Source organism: Papio anubis, chromosome 5, assembly GCF_008728515.1.
Source record: "Papio anubis isolate 15944 chromosome 5, Panubis1.0, whole genome shotgun sequence".
NCBI lineage: Eukaryota > Metazoa > Chordata > Mammalia > Primates > Cercopithecidae > Papio > Papio anubis.
Window position 1 is genome coordinate 131,701,494 of NC_044980.1, and position 21,444 is coordinate 131,722,937.

Sequence of the window (21,444 nt, forward strand, 5' to 3'; positions counted from 1 at the left end):
CACAGTCTGGTCTCTGCTGATTGCAAGTCTATTATATCATTGAACATATCGCCTGTCCCCAATATTTCCCTTAAATTGGAAGTCAGATCTACAAGTATGTTCAAATTCAGATTAGATTTTCTATCAAGATTGCTTCCTGGCCGGGCGCGGTGGCTCAAGCCTGTAATCCCAGCACTTTGGGAGGCCGAGGCAGGCGGATCACGAGGTCAGGAGATTGAGACCATCCTGGCTAGCACCGTGAAACCCCGTCTCTACTAAAAAAGATACAAAAAACTAGCCGGGTGTGGTGGCGGGCACCTGTAGTCCCAGCTACTCAGGAGGCTGAGGCAGGAGAATGGCGTGAACCCAGGGGGCGGAGCTTGCAGTGAGCCGAGATCGCGCCACTTGCGCCACTGCACTCCAGCCTGGGGCACAGAGCAAGACTCCGTCTCAAAAAAAAAAAAAAGATTGCTTCCTATGTGGGGTTATACTGTTTTCAGAAGGCATGTCAGGCTCAGTTTCCTTAGGAAACAGACTGAAGATCTGCGGGCATATTTCTCCCTTCCACTCAAAGCCAATTTGCCCTAATAATTCCTTTTGAGTGGAAGATTTTCACTTTTCTAATTATTTCATGGCCCCTAAGCTTTGTCTCTTGTCCCCAAAATTATAATTCCTGTTGAAACCAAGAGCTCACAGCCACTAGGGAATAGCAAATGTTCCCAGGTCAGCTGTCAGTTTCAGTGTTTTATATCTCTTAGGATTTGAGCTTTCCATTATATTTGCTTTAGAATTTCTCTCACTTTCTTACAGGGCTACCACATAAAGAATATGACATTATTAAATTCCCCTGCAGTTACATAGAGCAGTGGCTCTACAGTTTATTGGCTGAATTAAGCATTTAAAGAAATGTTTAAATATTTAATACAATATCTTCAGGTATTTGAACTAAGAGAATTTCTTAGGAAACACGCCATGTGATTGATTGAGAAGTCTCCCAGTGCTGTTTTGCTTTGTTTCATCACTCACTATTTAAATTTTAATTACAAAAATAATACATACTCACTGGAAGAAAAATCAAACAAAATCGAAGCATAGAAAAAATTTAAAGACTCCTTGCTCTTGGTGGCTTGCTTTCTCCCACCAATTTTTGGTGACTTCAATTTTTGTGTTAGACCATTTATGTTCAAAGCAGCCACATGAAACTTACCCACTATAAGGTGCTGTGAGCACTACAGATTTGAGTACCAGTTCCCATGCTCAAGAAGCCTTCAATTTTGTTGAGGAAATAGATGAAAGAACTGGCTTACAACAGAGAAGCAGATGTTTTAAAGAGTCAGTTTTCCCAGCACTTTGGGAGGCCAAGGCAGGCGGATCACTTGAGGTTGGGAGTTCGAGACCAGCCTGACAAACATGAAGAAACCCCATCTCTATTAAAAATACAAAATTAGCTGGGAGTGGTGGCATGCACCTGTAATCCCAGCTACTCGGGAGGCTAAGGCAAGAGAATCACTTGGACCCAGGAGGCAGAGGTTGCAGTGAGCCAAGGTCGCGCCATTGCCCTCCAGCCCAGGCAACAAGAGTGAAACTTCGTCTCCAAAAAAAAAAAAAAGAGTCAGTTTAGGGGTCCAACAACAAATGCTAATAAAGATGAAGATAAAACAAAGAACTTTGTGTACTGAGAGTTATGTAGGGAAGAAATTAAGAAGGTGAGAGTACTGAAAAAATCTGAAGGCAGCCACATAGAGGATGTGTACAAGGCAGGGCACATCATCACAAAGACAAATTCAACCGAAATGCTAAAGGGACAAGTGTATTATGCAAAGTGGTGCCTCCCTCCCCAGAATGAAGGCTTAGTTTCTGTAGTACTCAGGATAGCTGGTCAGAGTCAGAGGTCATTTTCCATTTGTCATTATTTGCCATTTGAAAAAAGTAATCAGACTTTGAATGTAGCTTAAGAGAGCTACGACTATCCAATTTCCTAGGCCAATCTCAGTTAATATGCTAATCAGTTTATCACATGCAAAAAGCTTGAGCACCACTCCTGTCGCTATAAGAGTGTGGAAAAATTAGCTACTAGAGACAAGAGGTCAGACAAGTCTTAGGGGTCACATTTGAACTTCTATTCAAACATTGGCATCTCCAGTGTGTGACCTCATCCCAATCTCCAACCTATTTTCTGGGCCTTCAGCCAGTGGGGCTATACACTCATTTCCATGGCCTTAGATTTTAAAGGGTCAAGGTGCGGTATCTGAATCATCCATGATTACATCATTAATAATAAAAACAGCACTGTCCACTCAGCCTCCAATGTTCTCTGAAAAACAATTCATTTCCAAGGTATCAATTTATTCCTTTGTTTTTCATGTATTCATTCAATAATTATTTCCTGAGCATCCACCCAATACTAGGTCCTATGCTATACATTAGAGAGAGAGCAGGATAAAGATAAAAAAGGGATCTTATCCCCTAAGTACTATCTAACAAGGGATATTAACAATAAACAGGTAACTAACCAGATATTTAAGCACAAATTGAGGTGAATGCTATGAAGATCAAGAAGATTTTTTTTTTAATTTAAAAGATCTGAGAGGGATTTTGGAAATATCCAAATGAATTCATATCAATATGAACATATGTTCAGTTGCAAGTAATGGAATAATGATTAACACTGATTTTAAAAAACAAAGACATTTCATTACCTCTCATAAGAAAAATCTGGAAGTAGATGGTTCCAAAATCATGAAAGTGGCTAAACTGCATCATAAATAACCCAGTTTCCTCCTCCTGTCTTTCCCCTCTATTATCCTCCTCAGCATGTTGGCTTTTCATTCGTGTGCTTCTCACCTCACTGGTCCAAGGCAGCTGCTGCAGCTCCAAGACAGCTGCAGTTAAGGCAGGAAGAAGTGGGTAGGGTCTCCTTACTATCTTATTATAAGAACAAAATCCTTCCCAGAGGCTTCCAAGCAAATATCTCTTTATGTCTCATTGGTCAGAACTGGGTCACATGGCCATCTCTAAACTAACACACATTCATAGAGAATTGGATTTCCAGGCTTGTTTTAGACCATTCATGGCTCATTTCCTAGAACTGGAGAAGGGAACCTTTTGCCTGAACATATTGCTGCCCTCACATTATCGAGGTTCCTTAGTAGATGAAAAAGGGGGAGACCAGGCACACTGACGCACACCTGTAATCCCAGCCACTCAGAAAGCTGGAGCAAGAAGACTGCTTGAACCCAGGAGTCTGAGTTGTAGTACTCTATGTTCACACCTGTGAAGAGCCCCTGCACTCCAGCCTGGGCAACACAATGAGACCCTGTCTCTAAAAACCTTAAACACCAGAAAAATGGGGAATGACTGTCTAGTAGACAACAATAGTAGAAATTAAAATTCACAGGACTTGTTCACCAAGTTAATGAGAAAGTGAAGCAGGAAGTAGACTCAAATATCACTCAAAAGTTTCAAGCTTGGAGAACTACAATAATCACAGTGCCAAGAACAGATAAAAAGAGAATGTGGGAGGAAAAATCTAGTTTGTGAGACAATAATGAGTTCCACTTTCTTGAGTCTGAGGTGCAATGAGACAGTGTGGTAGAAATGTAGGAGAAGACCACAGGAAAAAGGCTGGACTTAAATGTAGACACTGGAGTCATCCACAGTGAGGTTGGATTTGAAATCACAGGAATAGATAGGACCATTATGGGAGAAAATGAAAAGAGAGAAGGAGGACAAGGCTGGATCTTTGTGAATAGCTACAATTATTAACAGAAGATAGTTAAGATGATGATGTTGCCAAAAAAGGAAAAGGGGAGTGCGTGATTAATTACAGTCATCCCCAAACCAAGGGACTATAATGACATGGCAGCCAAGAGGTAAAGTTCCCTAAGGAAAGCGGCGGCCAACATTTTGACTACCACAAAGATGCCAGTGATGACAAAGTACTCTTGAAAAATTTCAGGGATGGTATGGACAGAAACCAGATTGTAGGAATAGTAGTTTCAAGTACATTAATTTAATGCTCATGTGCATTCATCTGTATTCCTTTCTGTCTACTCTTTTTTTTTTTTTTCCGACAGGGCCTCACTTGGTCACCTAGGTTGAAGTACAATGGTACGATCATGGCTCACTGCAGCCTTGACTTTCTAAGTTCAAGCAATCCTCCCACCTCAGCCTCCCGAGTAGCACAGCTGGGACCACAGGCACATGCTACCATGCCCAGCTAATTTTTGTACTTTTTGTAGAGACAAGGTTTCACCATGTTGCCCAGGTTGGTCTTGAACCCTGGCTCAAGCAATCCACCTGCCTCAGCCTCCCAAAGTGCTGGGATTATGGGCGTAAGCCATCGCACCCAGGTCCAAATAGTTAAAATTAATTGGTAAACGCTCAGCAGGAAGAGTACAACTGAGGAAATTAAGAGAGCCAACAAAGCATGAGATGAGAGGGGACAAGGTTGGGGGAGGGGAACACATTCATTTTATAAAGGGATATATATAACCCAAAATCTGCCAAGGAGGTTCCAAGGAAGATGCCAAGGATAAAGGGGGAAGAACAGAATCCTGTTCTGGGGATCCATTGTAAGAGTACATAATCTCACTATGACTAATGGCACATGTACATCCTTTTTGTGCTGGTTTCAGTTCTATGACATCCTGCAAACTGTGGAAAGTTCAAAAGTCCTGCAAACATGAATGCTTATAAGCCCATGTAATTGCATAATAATTCATACATGTGCAGATGAGAATATGGGTTATTAAAGAAGGATATAGGACTCCACAGGTGACTGAGGCAGGGGCATAAGAACAGCAAAGCCAGTGTTACATGAGGCAAGCATACTAGTTACTTGATAGTTTAACTCCTGACAGCTATGAGGTAAAAGAGATATATAGGCAGCTAAGAGGAAAACAAAAGCAGGCGGCCAGTTTGCTAAGAACCAAAACCAGATTACAGAAGGCTGCCTGGCCTCTAAATTTCACAAAGCCTTTTCGAGACTCCCCTTACACAGAAACACAAATGACTTGTCTGGAACTCCAGAGACTCCTGGTAGGTCAGACTGCAGACAGACACACACAAGTGCCATCATGAGATTAAGTCACATCACAGAAAGGCCAATGAAAGTACTTTACTTGAAGAAGGAGAAAGCAGGTTTGAGACAAAAGAAAAACCATAAAAAGATGAAGCTGCTAAAAGCACCAGCACCCCTACCCCTGCGTATCTTATTATGTAAGAGCTTGACCTGCCTTATATGTGTGCAACAAACAGAGGAAGATGAACATGTGTGACCCATATATAAGTGTGAATAATATTTAAATAAACTTTATTTCAGTGACCATGTAACATTTAGGAGTCATGTCAGTTACATTTACATGAACTCTCTCTTCTTGATCTCGGAATAATTGCTTCATGTTTAACACCAGGAAATAGATCTCTTCATCCACACAAATGTATATGGAAACCTTATTAAGCAATTAACCCAAGCAGGCAAATAAATACCCTCAATGAAGCAGCAGATTAGCAATAAGAGACCGGACACAGTGGCTCACGCCTGTAAGCCCAGTACTTTGGGAGGCCAACACAGACAGATTGCTTGAGCCCAGGAGTTCGAGACTGGCCTGGACAACATGGTGAAAATTGTCTCTACAAAAATTATAAAAATTATAAAAATTAGCCAGGTGTGGTGCTGCATACCTGTAGTCCCAGCTACAGAGATGGCTGAGGTGGAAGGATCACCTGAGCCCAGGAGGCGGAGGTTGCAGTGAGCCGAGATCGGGCCACTGTACTCCAGCCTGAGCGAAAGAATGAGACCCTGCCTCAAAAAAAAAAAAAAAAAAAGATTAGTACCAAGAGATACATGGTAGAATATAAGCATCTTAACAGAAGAGAAAATGAGGAGGATAAAAGTTTTTATTGTAGAAAGAAAAGAAATAAGAATTTCTATAGCAGAAACTCATAGTATAAAGGACACATCCCAGTGAGGGGGATGATGTTGATACCACCTTGTCACTGACAGGTGCTTTACAACCATTTTCACAGGTCATTGTATATTATTTGACACTCACTCAACTTTATGAAATGCAGAGAACACCTATTAATGTTCCCTGTTAACAAAAGAAAAAGGTGAGGCTTAGAAAGGTTGCCCATGGGCACACAGATAGGAAATGGCAGAAACTAAACTTGAAACTAGATTGACTGTAGGTCCAGTGGTCTGCCTAATCCTCCTAAATACCCAAACATCTGGACTCACTTAGCAGTATTCTTGCCCATCAGCAGAAAACTAGAAAGAGTATCTTCCAGATACTATCCCCAGTGCTGGGAGTCCATGATTCCAGAGTGCTCACTACCCGCTGAATACCCTCTTGATAAACAGCAAGCTCATCCCATCACTGTGTTGTGTGTTTGTGCACATGTGTGACAGGTGTATACACACCTGTATACTAGAAGTGGTTAGAGAGATGCAGAGCCAATACTTAAGACATGAAGAGTAAATGATGAATATCAGACTAGAGTACTGAAACCTACCTCTCCGTGTAGAAATATCCTTACCTTACATCAGGTTCCTCTTTGCAGAAAACATTGACATTTCCACAGTGTTTGGGAGCCTGCTGTTGGCTTCCAAAAGCTCTGGCTCCATACCGTGCTGTCACGGTAACAGCCCTCCAGTGAGCCATCAAAAACCCAGCTAGAACATTCTGAATACAGCAGTTTGCTTGCCACCAAAACACTAAATTGCAAAATTTTATATTTATCTCTATTTAAATTTTAGTTGATGCTGCATAAATGTTAACATGGTCTTAAGCTAATACAATCACAGAAAAGTCTTAATAACACCACACATTGGCACAGTCCCTTGGTGAGTTACAGGTCGGCAAAGCAAGCCCAACGCATGTTTCTTAAGTCACTTAATTAGTCCCCTTTAACTAGGATATGACATGAAAATGCTACACAGTTTCCCCCCAAGAAATGTATTTCCAGAAGCAATGGCAAGGGACATATAGGATAATTTGTTAATATTAAAGGTAGAATAAAAGTACTCGGGAGTAAGGCAAAGATTTCCAAAAAGGGTCTGGGGAGAGGTTAATAATGTTGGATTTAGTTCTTTTCTGGCCTGAGAAATAAAAAGTGAGCTTTAGTAAGTTCTCAAGTCTCTAAAGTCTTATAAGGCTAAGACCCTGGATTTCTTGGACTTCCTCATGACTGAAACCGCAGCTACTAACATCAAATATGCAGATTTTCCATCTTTCCAGTGGCTGCACAGGAGGAGATTTCCCTGGGCTTCCTGGGAGACTATGGCTCTGGGAGGTGAGACCAAGGGAGGTGGAGTTGCCCTGGAGGCCAGAGCCTTGACTGTCAACACCACCAACACAGGGAGCCTGGGCTTGAAGATCCAGGCAGAGTGGTGATAAGAGAAACAAAGGCCGGCAGTGCCTCTCCTCACGGAACAACTCCTCCAGCTTTCCCAGCTCTGCCCTTCAACTTACTAAGAAAATATGCTGAATTCCTGTCAGAGTGAGAGAGCATCAGACTGAAATTCTGATTTAAAAAACAAGCACAGATAAAGCACAAAGGAAATCTTTTAGAAACAAAGCCTATAATGGTAAATATGTTCAGAATAGCTTTTCTCCTGTAACATCGTGACCTGCATCTAAGCATCTAATAGCCTCCACCCATGCCCTTGCAGCAAGAATCGGAATATTTGTTCCTGTTTTAAAGGCACAAATGGTCCTAAGAGCAGATTTTCAAAACTGGGAGGAACAATAGCTCCAACAGCCAATTGCAGCATGCAGACATCTTGACCTTTGCAGGCGGTGTAGAATGATGTGGTACCTACATATCTTTTGGCATCTACTCTTTTAAGATGCTACCTCCCCACTCCTCTTGCCTTATCAGTCTTCCATCACAAGCCAGACTAACTGAAATTCTCAACAATTCCCAACCTAGAGAGTGCGATAACCTGACCACATGTACATTGGTTCCAGACAACTAGGGCAAGACACATTCCTCCCTGAAAGCACCCCCTTGTTCAGGCTCATCATTTGTCATTACTAGATGTAGCTTTACTGCCAAAAGATCTACTCTATCTACTCTTGTTTATCCCCCTCCCTCTCTACTATTTATAGTTGGTCTAACTTTTTATGAGCTTTGAATAAAACGGAGAATGTGACCTAAGATGTGTTATTAAATGTCCATATACATAAGATGGGGGAACAGAGATTAACAGATGGTGACAACATGGGTAAAAATTCCTATCTACTTGGAATAAGGGCAGAATCAAATTTTACTCTAGTTTCATTGAGATTACACTGAAATGTCAGTAGAAACAGGCACATTCAAGTGTACCCTTCTTCCAAGCAGATCAGGCCAAGCAATTCTGGCCAATGGGATGTCCATTACACTGCTCACCTGGAAAAGGCAGCCCCCAGCACAAACGCAGCATATTCCTTCACGAGGGGCTCTGTGCTGTTCAGCCCATTGATCACCACTTGAAGACCACCAAAGGAAAGCAGGTCCTGCGCATTGTCCATCTGCAACAGAGCCACTGCTTAGTACAGCATAGCCATCAGGGAAAGGAAAGCTCTTCTTAGAGCCTTTCTTTTGGTGACTATTCAAAAACAAATTTAAAAGCCATGGAAAAAGCAAAAATGGCCTTTTTGACTAACTAAGAAAAGGCTTGTAAAAACCAATTTTTTAATACTGTTAAATTTGAGAACTCCTAATTCATCTAACATGATTGATGAGCACCTGCGTGGGAATCAGCGGAAATGACACCTAGCTATTGCTTATGCCAAACATGTCCTGGAAAATTCTAATATCGTAATGAGTCATAAAGCTTACTCCTAATGTACAAGCTGTTAACACAAAGAATCTGGCGTCATCAGCACCACTAAACGGTGCCATGCTTCCTGTTGATGTCCAATCCCAATGGGGACAGTGGAGGCAGATTTTTTAAGCTGATTTTAAATTAGAAGCTAGGGACTAGAAAAGGAGCCCTGTTGTTGGGAGGGGGGTTGCTGTAAGAGTGCTGGGGAGGGGAATAACAAAAGTACCTTTCTCTTGCATCTCAGGTTGACTGCATCTGAAGACATTCATGATAAAATATGCAAGAAAATCACTCTCCCAAAGGCTTTCGTCTAAGCCTGTGCTACTGGCTAGTGGCTATGTATCAGACAGTGCAGAACATTTCTATCATTACATAAAGTTCTATTCAGCAGCACTGGTCTAGGCTATCATTTAAGCACCAAATCCCCAAGTCCAGATTCTCTCTTTTCCTCTACAGGGGATCTCATTACCCACGGTTTATTAGTACCTAGAACAAGACGATTCGCTTTCCTCAGAAAAGTCACTGGATCCTGTTTCTACATGTACCTGCTACAGTCTCCCTTGAATATATCTTTGCTGCCACAAAGGCTGCATCTTGCCCACATGCTAATCCCACTCTATCAATCATGAGGAAAACTCAGGAAGCTGAAGCCCAACAACAGTGGCTGCTACCCATTTTTCTCCTCCAGATTCCACAAGGCCCCTTCCCAACCGCGTCCTTGCCTCTCTGAACTAGGAGAGGACTCTGACAGGGAAATCAAGTGTGAGGATTGGTATTTGACTCTGCTAGTGTTTTGTGGTGGCCTAGCCTGTTGTCGCCACTTGAAAGATCATTCATACACATTTGGATGGCATCTCCATGAGAGCAGGGGTTTTGTCTGTCTGTCCACGCTTGTAGCTCCAGGGACTAGGACGGTGCTGAGCATATGGTTAGGTGCTCAATGAATAACTGTTGCATTGATGAGTATGAATTTGATCAGAAAAGAATGTTCCTGAAATAAAGCTCCAGTGTGAATAAAAAGGCAATCTGGGGTATCTGTGCCAACAAAATGAACGGGCCTCTGGTACCACAGACACGAAGTAATGGCTAAACCAGGTTGTGAAGTAAGCATGAAGTCTGCCCTGCCATGTGGCCCCAGGCCATGGCCATTTTTCTGCCCCAAACTGTTCTTATGAACAGGAATAACTGGTTGAGCCACAGCCCAGCTAACTAGGGAGACTCGGGGCTGGGTGTTTTGCTGACATAAGCACCTTCCTTCCTTCCCCACATGCTCTGATTTTACAATATAAGAATTCACTGCCTATTATTTGGTTGTCCTTCCTCTGGGTTTTCTGGATACAAAACTATGGCTCAGAATCCTGTCATACCATGCCTGGAATGGCCACTTATCAAAGCTGGTATGAGTTCCTAGCGGAGCAGCTGCCACTCGGTCAGCTCCAAAGCAACACAGCCCAGAGTCACGGACCTTCTGTTCTAGAGTCAGTTTATCTATTATTACTACAATGATAATTCAGCATGATAGAAATGCCGACATTTATATAAGCACTTCAGCCTTTTGGGGATGTTTTCTCATGACTTATTTCACTAACAGTGAGGAAGAAACGATTCATTCTGCCCAGGGCACATCAAAAGCTGGACCCTCCCTGGTGACATATAGGAGAAACCATGACCACAGCCCAGGTCCACAGCTTCCCATCTGGGTCTGGGGCCAAAACTGTTCTCAGGCTGCCTTCGGGGTGGGGTGGGACAGGCAGAGATGAAGAGGAGGAGGGAGTGCAGGAGGGAACTATGTCAACACCCTGGAGGAAAGGAAAGCAGCAGGGCACTGACAAGACAATGAGAGAACAGGAAACAGCGAAGGGGAGAAATGGTGGCACACAGCTGAGGAGACACGTGGGAGAAGGCAAATATACTGCCCCAGGTAGATGGGGTGGATGGAGGCTGCTCCTCATAAATAACTCACCATCTGTTTTCCACACACAAGGTTTTGCTTTTCACATATCCCGTTTAATAATTCAAATATGGCTGCGAGGAAGCCTGGCAGACCTGGTTTGGGTCCTTGGAGCCTACAGCTCCTCAAACCACCATTCAGTGAGTCTAGAATGCGAAGGGACTGGGGAAGTTCCTGGCTAGGAAAGTGCCATCTTCCTTAAAGCTAGTACTACATCACCCCAAGCCCCCATCACAACCAGGACTTGGACCGAGTTGTGTCCTACTTAATCCCCCAGTGAAACCACAGCTTAACACCGCTGCATGGCAGCTTGATGCACCAGCCCTTCCAATCAAAATACCAATGATCCAGAACATTTCTCTGCCAAAAGACAAATTTGGCTTCCGCCAGGGACTGATTTTGGGATGACCTTAAGATGGGTCTGGTGAGGTGGCCTGTGAAAGCAGAATGGGGATGTCACCTTAGGGAAGACACTGCCAAGTGACAAAGGGCCTACAAGGGAAAACAAAAAACTTTGTTGGGGCAATGCTAGCCCAAGCCTCCTGTGGACTCACGCCCTTCCAGGTATGATAAGCTCTCTGGTCATTTTGGTGTTTCATGTGCAAGAGCCCATGGTGACCTGATACCTAAAGATTCATCCCAATATGTTAAGATGAGAAAAAATAGAAGCTGTCAACATCAAAGGAGGACTGAGTTGGCAAATAACCCCTTGTATCCTTAATCCTTTAAATATCTCTCATGGAAAAGCTGTTGGAGTTTCTGGTTTTTACCCTGGAGAGTAAGACTGGCAAGGGGAATGAGAACCGAGGTTCATTTTTTTTTCTCTAAGAGGATCAGAGTCCTGCTATTTGAGGCCTGAGAAAGAGTTATGAGCAGAGAAAGAAGATGAAGAAGCTGCCCCATAATTCCTACGGACACAGTGCATACTCATCCTCTTTCACCACAGAAGCTGGCAAAATCCTAAAGGAAGAAAGCATGTGTTTTAGCCCAGTTTATAGAGAACAAGGGCGCTGTCGTGCATGGGAGGACATTGAGGATCTATGTCTTGACAAGGATCTCAAACAAGCCTTTGATTATGATTACACAGCCTCCTGGGCCACTGTTGTCCCTAGTCTGGATTACTGCAATAGCCTCCTATATGGTCTCTGCTTCTACCAAGCCCCCCACCTGCAGTCTAATTCTCAACACAGCAGCTGGAGGAATCCTTTTAAAAGTCAGTCACATCACGTCATTCTTCTGCTCAATATCCTTCAATAATATCCAAGTTCACTTTTTTCCATGGCCTACAGGCCCTCTATATTCTTCCTCCCATTATCTCTCTGAGCTCCATCTACTTCTCCACTGCCCACTCTCAGCTCCAGCTGATTCAAACACGCTAGGCATGTTCCCACCACCGGGCTCCTGCACTTGCTGTTCCTCCAGCCAGAGATGCCCCTTCTCAATGCTGCCAGTTCCAATCTCACCGTAGTTTTTATATTTCTACAATATTTATCACCTACAAACATATTACTTATAATTACTTCTTTCTTATGTTTGTCTATCTGCTTCTGCTAGAAGGTTAAGCCCTAATTTTGTTCACAGACGTATCTCAAGTGCCTAGAACAGTGCCTGGGAGTTGGCAGACACTTTATTTATTTATTGACTAAATCAGTGGCTTTTATTGGCTCGTCATTAGCTCCACCTTTTGAGCTTAATTCAAAAGGTACCAGTTGCCTTTGAGAAACAGAGTGGCCAAAAGTTTTAGAGCACAGAGTTTAGGGTCAGACAGAGCTTACTGCAAATTTCAGCTCTACCACTCACTAGGCTGGATGATCTTGAGCAATTACATAATCTCTCTGTACCTCATTTTCCTCGGTTACAAAATGGGATTAATAGTGGTACATACTCATAGGGAAGCCACGGAAGTCAATGAATTAATGTGTACAGAGCACCTGAAGCAGTGCCTGATATATAATAACACTCAACAAATATTAGTTATTATAAGTCTGATCAGTTGCTTCCCTGCTTCAAACTCTTCAATGGTTCTTAGGATCAAGGCTAAAGTCATAAAGAGCATGGTATCTCCAACCTCACCTCTCCAACCCCCAAACCTTCCCACTTCATCTGTGTTCCCCTCCAGGCCATGTGCTCCAGTCACTCCAATCTTTTCCAGGCCCTCAATCTCACCAAGCTCTTCCCTGCCCTAGAATCTCTGCACATGTTGTTTCCTCTAGCTGGAATGCTCTAATCTAAGGGTTGGCAAACTTTTTCTAAAGGGCCTGGTAGTAAATATTTTTGACTTTGTGAGCCATATGGTCTCTGTCACAACTACTCAATTATGTCATTGTAGCATAAAAATAGCAATAAACAATGCATGAACAAATAGGGGTCGCTGTACCCCAATAAAAGTTTATTTAGGAAAGGAGGTGTTGGGCCAGATTTGACCTATGGGCAGTAGTTTGCCATCTCCTGCTCTAGTACCCCCTCTTCACCCGGCCAACCCCAATCATCCTATAACACTCGGCCTAAATGTCACATCCTCTGAGAAGCCTCCTTTATTGTCCATGACTAGGCTCTAAGACATCACCCTCTGGAGCCCTCATTACAATCTTAAATTATATTATTTAATTAATTTGTTCAATTGTTCATTATTCAGTTACTTCCTCTTCCAGGCTATACGCTACATAACAAGGACTATGTCTATTTTATCTCTGCAGTACCCTCAGAGGTACTAAAGAAGGTAAAGAGGTTGAAAAAGAGGTTGGCTGGCCAGGCATGGTGGCTCATGCCTATAATCCCAGCACTTTGGGAGGACAAGGTGGGTGGATCACTTGAGGTTAGGAGTTCAAGACCAGCCTGGTCAACATAGTGAAACCCTGTCTCTATTAAAAATACAAAAAATTAGCTGGGCATGGTGGTGCACACCTGTAATCCCAGTTGCTTGGAAGGCTGAGGCAGGAGAATAGCTTGAACCCAGGAGGTGGAGGTTGCAGTGAGCCGAGATTGTGCCACTGAACTCCAGGCTGGGCGACCGAGTGAGACTCCGACTCAGACAAAAAAAGAAAAAGAGGTTGGCTCTAGCCTCTAAGACTGTATCTTACTACGAAAGACAATAAGCCTAGATTAAAAATAGTCTGTGCTCTGGGAGAGAACTAAAGATGCTGATGCTATTTTCTTAGGGTTTAGGGAGGGGGGATTTATTTTTGGAGCTGTTAAAAGTCTGACTTATGGATGAAGAAATACAGTACCTGATGGACATAATATTCAAGATCAAAGAGCGCAGCAATCTTCTCTTCCAAACTGGAGCTGGAACTATTGAACTTGTTGATCAGCCGTACCATGATCTGCATGTCAGTCTCAATGACAACATTCAGCTCATCAAAGTCTTTCTTCAGTTCCTCAATGGGGCGGAAGAGCCGCTTTACCTCAGCCTGCCTTGCCTAAGGAGAGCAGCAAAGAGATGATTAAAATGGTTGGAGACATCTCCCCAAGATGTCTGTGGTCTACCATGGATGCCCATCCCCAAAAAACTGCTGTTCCAAGACTCACAGTGTTCTTTAATCTACACTATCAAAAATACTAACACTTTCTAAGATGCCCAGAGAAGAGAGCCCTCAAAGTCTACCTATATAGGCCTCTGCTCTAAAAACACACTCAAGATGTTCCAAGGTTCACTTATTCAAGTCCGATTTCCAATGTTCAGGAAGAATAGAAAGGCTTCTTGTCACAACCACTGAGTTAAGGGGAACTAATGCAAGTTCATCTTCAACCCCAAACCGCACATGAAACAGCTGAGACCTAAGCTAGAATAACCCACACCCTGCTTCTCCACTTTTCACAAGCATAGACTATCTTGGCCTTGCCCTACCCAACCCGACAACATTTTAGGGAAACTTGGACATAGAAAACTATGGGTAAGAGCTGTCAGAGCAGGAGCAATTTGCTGATGAAAATTAAATCACTGTCATTACTGTCAATCTAACCACAGGTGTACAATTTGTTCAACTGTTTGATATGGCTAAATTACTATATGTACTATACTCGGATCTCGAACAATTTTCTCTCAATCCCTCCCCACCCCACTCACATATAAAAATTTTAAAACGAAGTTACATTAGAGGTGAATAAAAGACTTTAATTAAACATTTTACACTGTTTTCTTCCCAATTTGAGAGGATAGTGCCTATAAAGAGAGTCTGAAAAGTCACGGTGGTTTATGTATCTGTCTTCCAAGAAAAATTAAAAGGCACAGATATTTATAAAAAGCCGGATGATGAACAGCTGTCAGCTCCAAATTGCTCATCTATTACCTATGGGTTTTTCTCCCCAGTTATAAGCACTCCATAGAAACACCAACCAAAGAAATGAATCAGCCTCTCTTAAAAAAGACCAAGCTCCTAGCGGAGCAATCACATCCATGGGGCGCCACATCCTGATTCTCTGGGCTAAAACAACATGAGATGCTCTCCCTGCACCCAGCTAGAGGTCTCTGGATGGCTGCCAAAGCCAAGCAAAGAGGTCTGGGAAGGCTGAGTCACTTTCCAGAGCTGTGAGATGATAGGCAAGTGAGCACAATAAGAAACTAGTGATATCTGTCTCACAAAAACTATGTGTGCCTGACTCTCAAGAAGGCCTTAAAAAAAAACTTTTTGGCCAGGCACAGTGGCTCATGCCTATAATCCCAGCACTTTGGTAGGCTGAGGCAGACAGACCATGACGTCAGGAGTTCCAGACCAGCCTGACCAATATCATAAAACCCCATCTCTACTAAAAATACAAAACTTAGCTGGGCATGGTGGCGGGCACCTGTAATCCCAGTGACTCAGGAGGCTGAGGCAGGAGAATCGCTTGAACCCAGGAGGTGGAAGCTGCAGTGAGCCGAGATTGCGCCACTGCATTCCAGCCTGAGCGACAGAGCAAGACTCCATCTCAAAAAAACAAAACAAAACAAAAAAACCTTTTACTTTGAAATAATTATAAATTCCCAGGAAATAACAAAAATACTATAGAGACTGTCATGTACCCTTCGTCCAGCTTCCCTCAATGTTAACATTTTACATAAGGATATTACAATGTCAAAAGTAAGAAAAGGACACAGGTACCATACTGTTAACTAAACACCTTGTTCAGATTTCACCAGTTTTTACATGTACTCATTTACATGTATGTGTGTGTGTCATTCTATGTAATTTTACCTGAGATGTAGACTTGTATAACTACCAGAACAATCATGCTAGAGAACTGTCCCACCACAATCACATAATCTACTATGTGCTACTCCTTTATAGCTATACTTTATCCTCCCATTCTATTCTCTTATGTCCCTGTGCCCTGGTTGTCACTAATTTGTTCTCCATCTTTATAACTCTGGCATTTAAAAAATGTTATATATACCGTGGCTCATGCCTGTAATTCCAGAACATTGGGAGGCCAAGGCAGGTGGACAACTTGAGCTCAGGCGTTCCAGACCAGCCTGGGCAATACACGAGACTCCATCTGTACTTATATTGTTTAAATTCTATTTTTTAAAAAAGAGAACTGGCCAGCAAAGATGAAAGTGCAGCAAATAAATGAAAGGTGGTAACTTTGGCAATGAAATTTGAATTGAATGTACATGGAGTTATAGAAGAGATGGTTGACGGTGGGAATGTTAACACTGCCACTGTTTGATAAGCTCTAGATGTGCAGACAGAGGAACTTAGCAAAGGCAAACTTACAGACACAAATTAGGAAAGTGATAAAAAGGATGAAATGAGACTGACAAAAAACTTCACATTACAGGAACTCTCTGAGAAATTTCACAACATTGAAAGTACAAAGGGTGAAATGTTGGAGGCTCATCCATACTTAGAAAGAAGTATGATAATTAGCCAAGAGAGAAAAGATGCTTGTTCTATGTCATATTTTTTTTTTGGAGTCAGGGTCTCGCTCTATTGCTCAGGTTGAAGTGCGATGGTACAATCACAGCTCACTGCAGTCTCACCCTCCTGGACTCAAGTGATCCTCCCACCTCAGCCTGAGTGGACTACGGGCACAAGTCACACAGAAAACTAAAAAATTGGCTGGGTGTGGTGGCCCACATCTGTAATGTCAGCACTCTGGGAGGCTGAGGTGGGTGGATCGCTTGAGACAGGAGTTCGAGACCAGCCTGGGCAACATGGCGAAAACCCATACCTACAAAAAACACAAAAATTATTTGAATTTTTTGGCCAGGCGCAATGGCTCATGCCTGTAATCTCAGCACTTTGGGGGTCGAGGCAGGCGAATCACTTGAGGCTAGGAGTTCAACAGTCTAGCCAACTAGAGAAGGTGAAACTAGAAAGAAGATGAAACCCCTTCTCTAATAAAAATACAAAAATGAGCGAGGCATGGTGGCACACACCTGTAACTTGGGAGGCTGGGGCAGAAGAATCACTTGAACCTGGGAGGCGGAGGCTGCAGTGAGCCAAGATCACACCACTGTACTCCTGTGTGGGTGACAGAGCAAGACTCTGTCTCAAAAAAAAAAAAAAAAAAAAAAATTGTATTTTTGGTGTGGCATGGTGGCACACACCTGTAGTCCCAGCCAGCCGGGAGGCTGAGGTGGGAGGATCACTTGAGCTGTAATCCTGCCATTGCACTCCAACCTGGGTGACAGAGACCCTGTCTAAAAAAAAAAAAGAAAGAAAGAAAGAAAGAATAAAAAAAGAATTTTTTTTTTTGTAGAAAAATACTTTTTTTATTTGTAGAAAACATAGACCATTTCTGGGCTATGTTGCTCAGGCTAGTCTCAAACTCCTAGAATCAAGTGATCCTCCCAAAGTGCTAGGATTGCAGGTGTGAGCCATTGCGCCCGGCATAATTCTAAAAGTTTTAAATTACAGTGTACTAAATAAATATTAGTATTGCTTTTCCATTTCTATATATACTTAAAACCAATAGCAATGTAGTTGTTTTAATATCTGGCAAAACAGTTTAAGGATCATGGAACAATCATAATTTTTCCCTTGATTATATCAAGATTGTTTTGCATAGTTTCAGTGTGCACATTTTTACAATTCCATATAACATAAAATGAGGACTGCTGGTATATGATACGCAAATATTTCCTTCCAGTAGTTTATCTTCCGATCATCTTAACAGGGTATTTCACAAAACAAAACATTTTAATTTTGATGAAGTCCAATTTATCAATTTTTTCTTTTATAAATCTTGCATTTGGTGCCATGTCATAAGAACTCTTTACTTGGTCCTAGTTTCCAAAGATTTTCTATGTTTCATTCTACAAGTTTTTTTTCTTCTTAGTTTCACATTTTACATTTAAATCTATGATCTATTTTGAATTAATTTTTTAAAGGTAAGAGGTTTAGGTGACAGCTCATTTTTTGCTTATGGATGCCCACTATTTGTTGAAAAGACTATTTATCTTCCATTGAATTACTTTTGTACCCGTCAAAAATCACTCAGGTGTATTAGTGTGGGTCTGTTTCTGGGTTCTCTACTCTGTTCCATTGATCTATGATTCTTTCTCTCCACCAATACCACATTGCCTTGATTACTATAGCTATAGAGTAAGCCTTAAAATCAGGCAGTGTGTTTTCTTCCACTTATTCTTCTTTTTAAAATTTCAGCTATTCTAGTTCCTTCAACTTTCCATACAAACTTTAGAATAAGCTTATCTACAAAAAAATCTTGCTGAAATTTTGATAGGAATTGCACTAAACTTATAAATTTAGAGAGAGTTAACATTTTTACTATGTTGAGTGTTTCAATCCATAGACACAGTATGTCACTCCATTTAATTAAGTCTTCTTTGATTTAACTCCATCATCATCTTTCACCCAACTTTTATACTTTTGAGCATATAGGTCTTATATCTGTCTTGTTAGATTTATTCCTAAATATTTCATTTTTAGGGGAGCAACTGTAAAATGGTACATATGCTTTTAATTTCAATTGCCAAATATTCTTTGTTAGTACGTAGAAATACAATTGATTTGTGTTGTCTGTATATCTTTTTTTTTTTTTTTTTTTGAGGTGGAGTCTCACTCTGTCCCCCAGGCTGGAGTGCAGTGGCGCGATCTCAGCTCACTGCAACCTCCGCCTCCTGGGTTCACGCCATTCTCCTGCCTCAGCCTCCCAAGTAGCTGGGACTACAGGTGCCCGCCACCACGCCCGGCAAATTTTTTGTATTTTTAGTAAAGACGGGGTTCCACCGTGATAGCCAGGATGGTCTCGATCTCCTGACCTAGTGATCCGCCCGCCTCGGCCTCCCAAAGTGCTGGGATTACAGGCGTGAGCCACTGCGCCCGGCCTTGTTGTCTGTGTATCTGGTGACATTGCTGAACTCACTTATTAATTCTAGAAGGCTTTTCTTTGGAGGTTCTTTGGGAGTTATACATAGACAATCATGTCATCTGGAAAATGAGACAGTTTTATTTTTTCCTTTCCTTGCCTTATTGCATTGGCTATGACTGCGTTGAATGAGTGTTAAGAGTGAACACCCTTGCCTTGTTTCTGACCTCAATGGCAAAGCATTTAGTCTTTCACTGTTAAGTACAATATTCCATGCAGACTTTTTGTAAATGCTCATTATCAAGTAAGGTTTCTATTCCTAGGTTTCTGAGTTATCGTGAATGGGTACTGAATATAGTCAAATGCTCTTCGTGTATTAAGTGACATATGATGATGTGATTTTCTTCTTTAGCCTACTGATATGGTGGGTTATACTGATTATTTTTTGCACACTGAACCAATCTTGCATTCTAGTAATAAACCCCATGTGGTTATAATGCATAATTCTTTTTACATGTTGCTGGATTTGATTGGCTAAATTTTGGTGAGGATTTTTGCTTCTATGTTCATGAGGATTGTCGCCATGTAGTTTATTTTGTACTCTGTCTGGTTCAGGTATTAGTGTGATACTGGCCTCATAAAGTAAGTTGGGAAGTATTCCTCCCTCTTACATTTTCTGGAAGAAATTGTGTAGAATTGATGCTAATTATTTTTAAATGTTTGGTTAATACCTCCAGTGAAACTATCTGAACCTGGGGACTTCCTTTATAGAAGGTTTTTCACTACAAATTCAGTTGCTTTTTTTTTTTTAATGGTTATAGGACTACTCATATTATTTCATATTGGGTAAATTTGGACAATATGCGCTTATAAAAGAGCTGGACTATTTCATGCAAGTTATCAAATTTATATGCAGAGTTGTTCACAGTATTCTCTTACTGTATTTTCCTTTTAATGTCTACAGGATCTGTAATGATATTCCTGGTTTCATTCTTGATATGGGTAATTTTTATCTTAGTGCTTTATGTGTTTGTCAGTCTTGTGGGTTTCTTGTTTTTGTTTTTGTTTTGTTTTGTTTTTTGCTTTTCAGATGAAGTCTTGCTCTGTGGCTCAGGCTGGAGTGCAGTGGTGCAATCTCGGCTCACTGCAGCCTCCACTTCCTGGGCTCAAGTGATTCTCCTGCCTCAGTCTCCCAAGTAGCTGGGACTACAAGCGTGCGCCACCATGCCTGGCTCTTTTTTGTACTTTTAGTAGAGAAGGGGTTTCACCATGTTGGCCAGGCTGGTCTCGAACTCCTGACCTCAGGTGATCTGCCTGCCTCAGCCTCTCAAAGTGCTGGGATTATAGGTGTGAGCCACCGTGCCCAGCCATGTTTGTCAGTCTTGATAGAAGTTTATCACCTTCTGGTTTCACTGATTTTTCTCTAATGTTTTTATGTTTTCAATTTCATTGATTTCTGCTCTTTATTTCCTTTCTTCTGCTTGCTCTGAGCTTGTTTTAATCATCTTTTCCTAGTTTCTTGAAGTAGGACCTTCCATTATAGGTATGAGACCTTACTTCTTCTCTAATATAAGCAAATTTCCCTTACAGTTTTAGTTGGATCCTGCAAATTTTGATAAATTGCATTTTCATTTTTAATCAGTTCAATGTATCTTTTTTTTTAACCTCCCCTGAGATTTCCTCTTTGACTTGACTGGAGATTTTCTTCCTATCTACGACTGGTTTTTAGTTTGATTCCATTATAATGAGAGAACATACTCTGCCTAATTTCAGTTATTTTAAAATTGTTGAGATTTGTTTGATTACTCAGGATATACTCTATTTTGAGAAGTGTTTCATGGACACTTGAAAAGAATGTATATTCTGCTGTTGTTGAATGGAATGTTCCATAAATGTCAATTAAATTTTTCTGGTTGAAGGTGTTATTCAGCTCTTTAATGTCTTTACTGATCTGCTGTCTAGTAGTTCTAGCAATTCTGAGAAAGGGATGTTGAAGTCCCCAACTGTAATAGTGGATTTGTCTGTTTCTTTCTTTTAGTTCTGTTACTTTTTGCTTCAGGTATTTTTATATACAAATAAAAGTGGCACATACACATTTAGAATTACTGTATATTTTAGTGGATTGGTCCTTTTACCATTATATAAATTGCTCTTGTTCCTAATAATTTCCTTTAATCTAAAGTCAACTTTGATATTAATACAGTAACTCCTGCTTTTTAATTAATATCTGTATGATATACTTTCTATTCTTTTACTTTCAACCTACTGTCTTTACCATTATATTTGAATTTCTTGTAGAAAGCATATTTTTAAAATTCATTTAAAAATTCATTATGAAAATCTGTTTAATTGGTATATTTAGACCAATTATAAAACATTTTACTATTATACATTTATGTTTTAATGTAATATTTTTATATGTTAGAGCTTAAATCCACCATTTTAT

General features: G+C 41.3%; 1 protein-coding gene across 6 annotated transcripts in view; it reads right to left on the reverse strand.

Annotated features, from left to right (window-relative positions):
* The window catches only part of SIL1 (SIL1 nucleotide exchange factor), a 239,359-nt gene that overhangs the window by 59,313 nt on the left and 158,602 nt on the right, over positions 1–21,444 (reverse strand). For all 6 annotated transcript variants that reach the window (XM_017959934.2, XM_003900170.3, XM_017959933.2 and 3 more), the window contains 2 exons: positions 13,973–14,164; positions 8,377–8,498 (listed from right to left, as the gene is read on the reverse strand). In XM_017959934.2, coding sequence (XP_017815423.1) covers positions 8,377–8,498; positions 13,973–14,164 — 314 coding nt within the window. The remainder of the gene's footprint in view (positions 1–8,376; positions 8,499–13,972; positions 14,165–21,444) is intronic.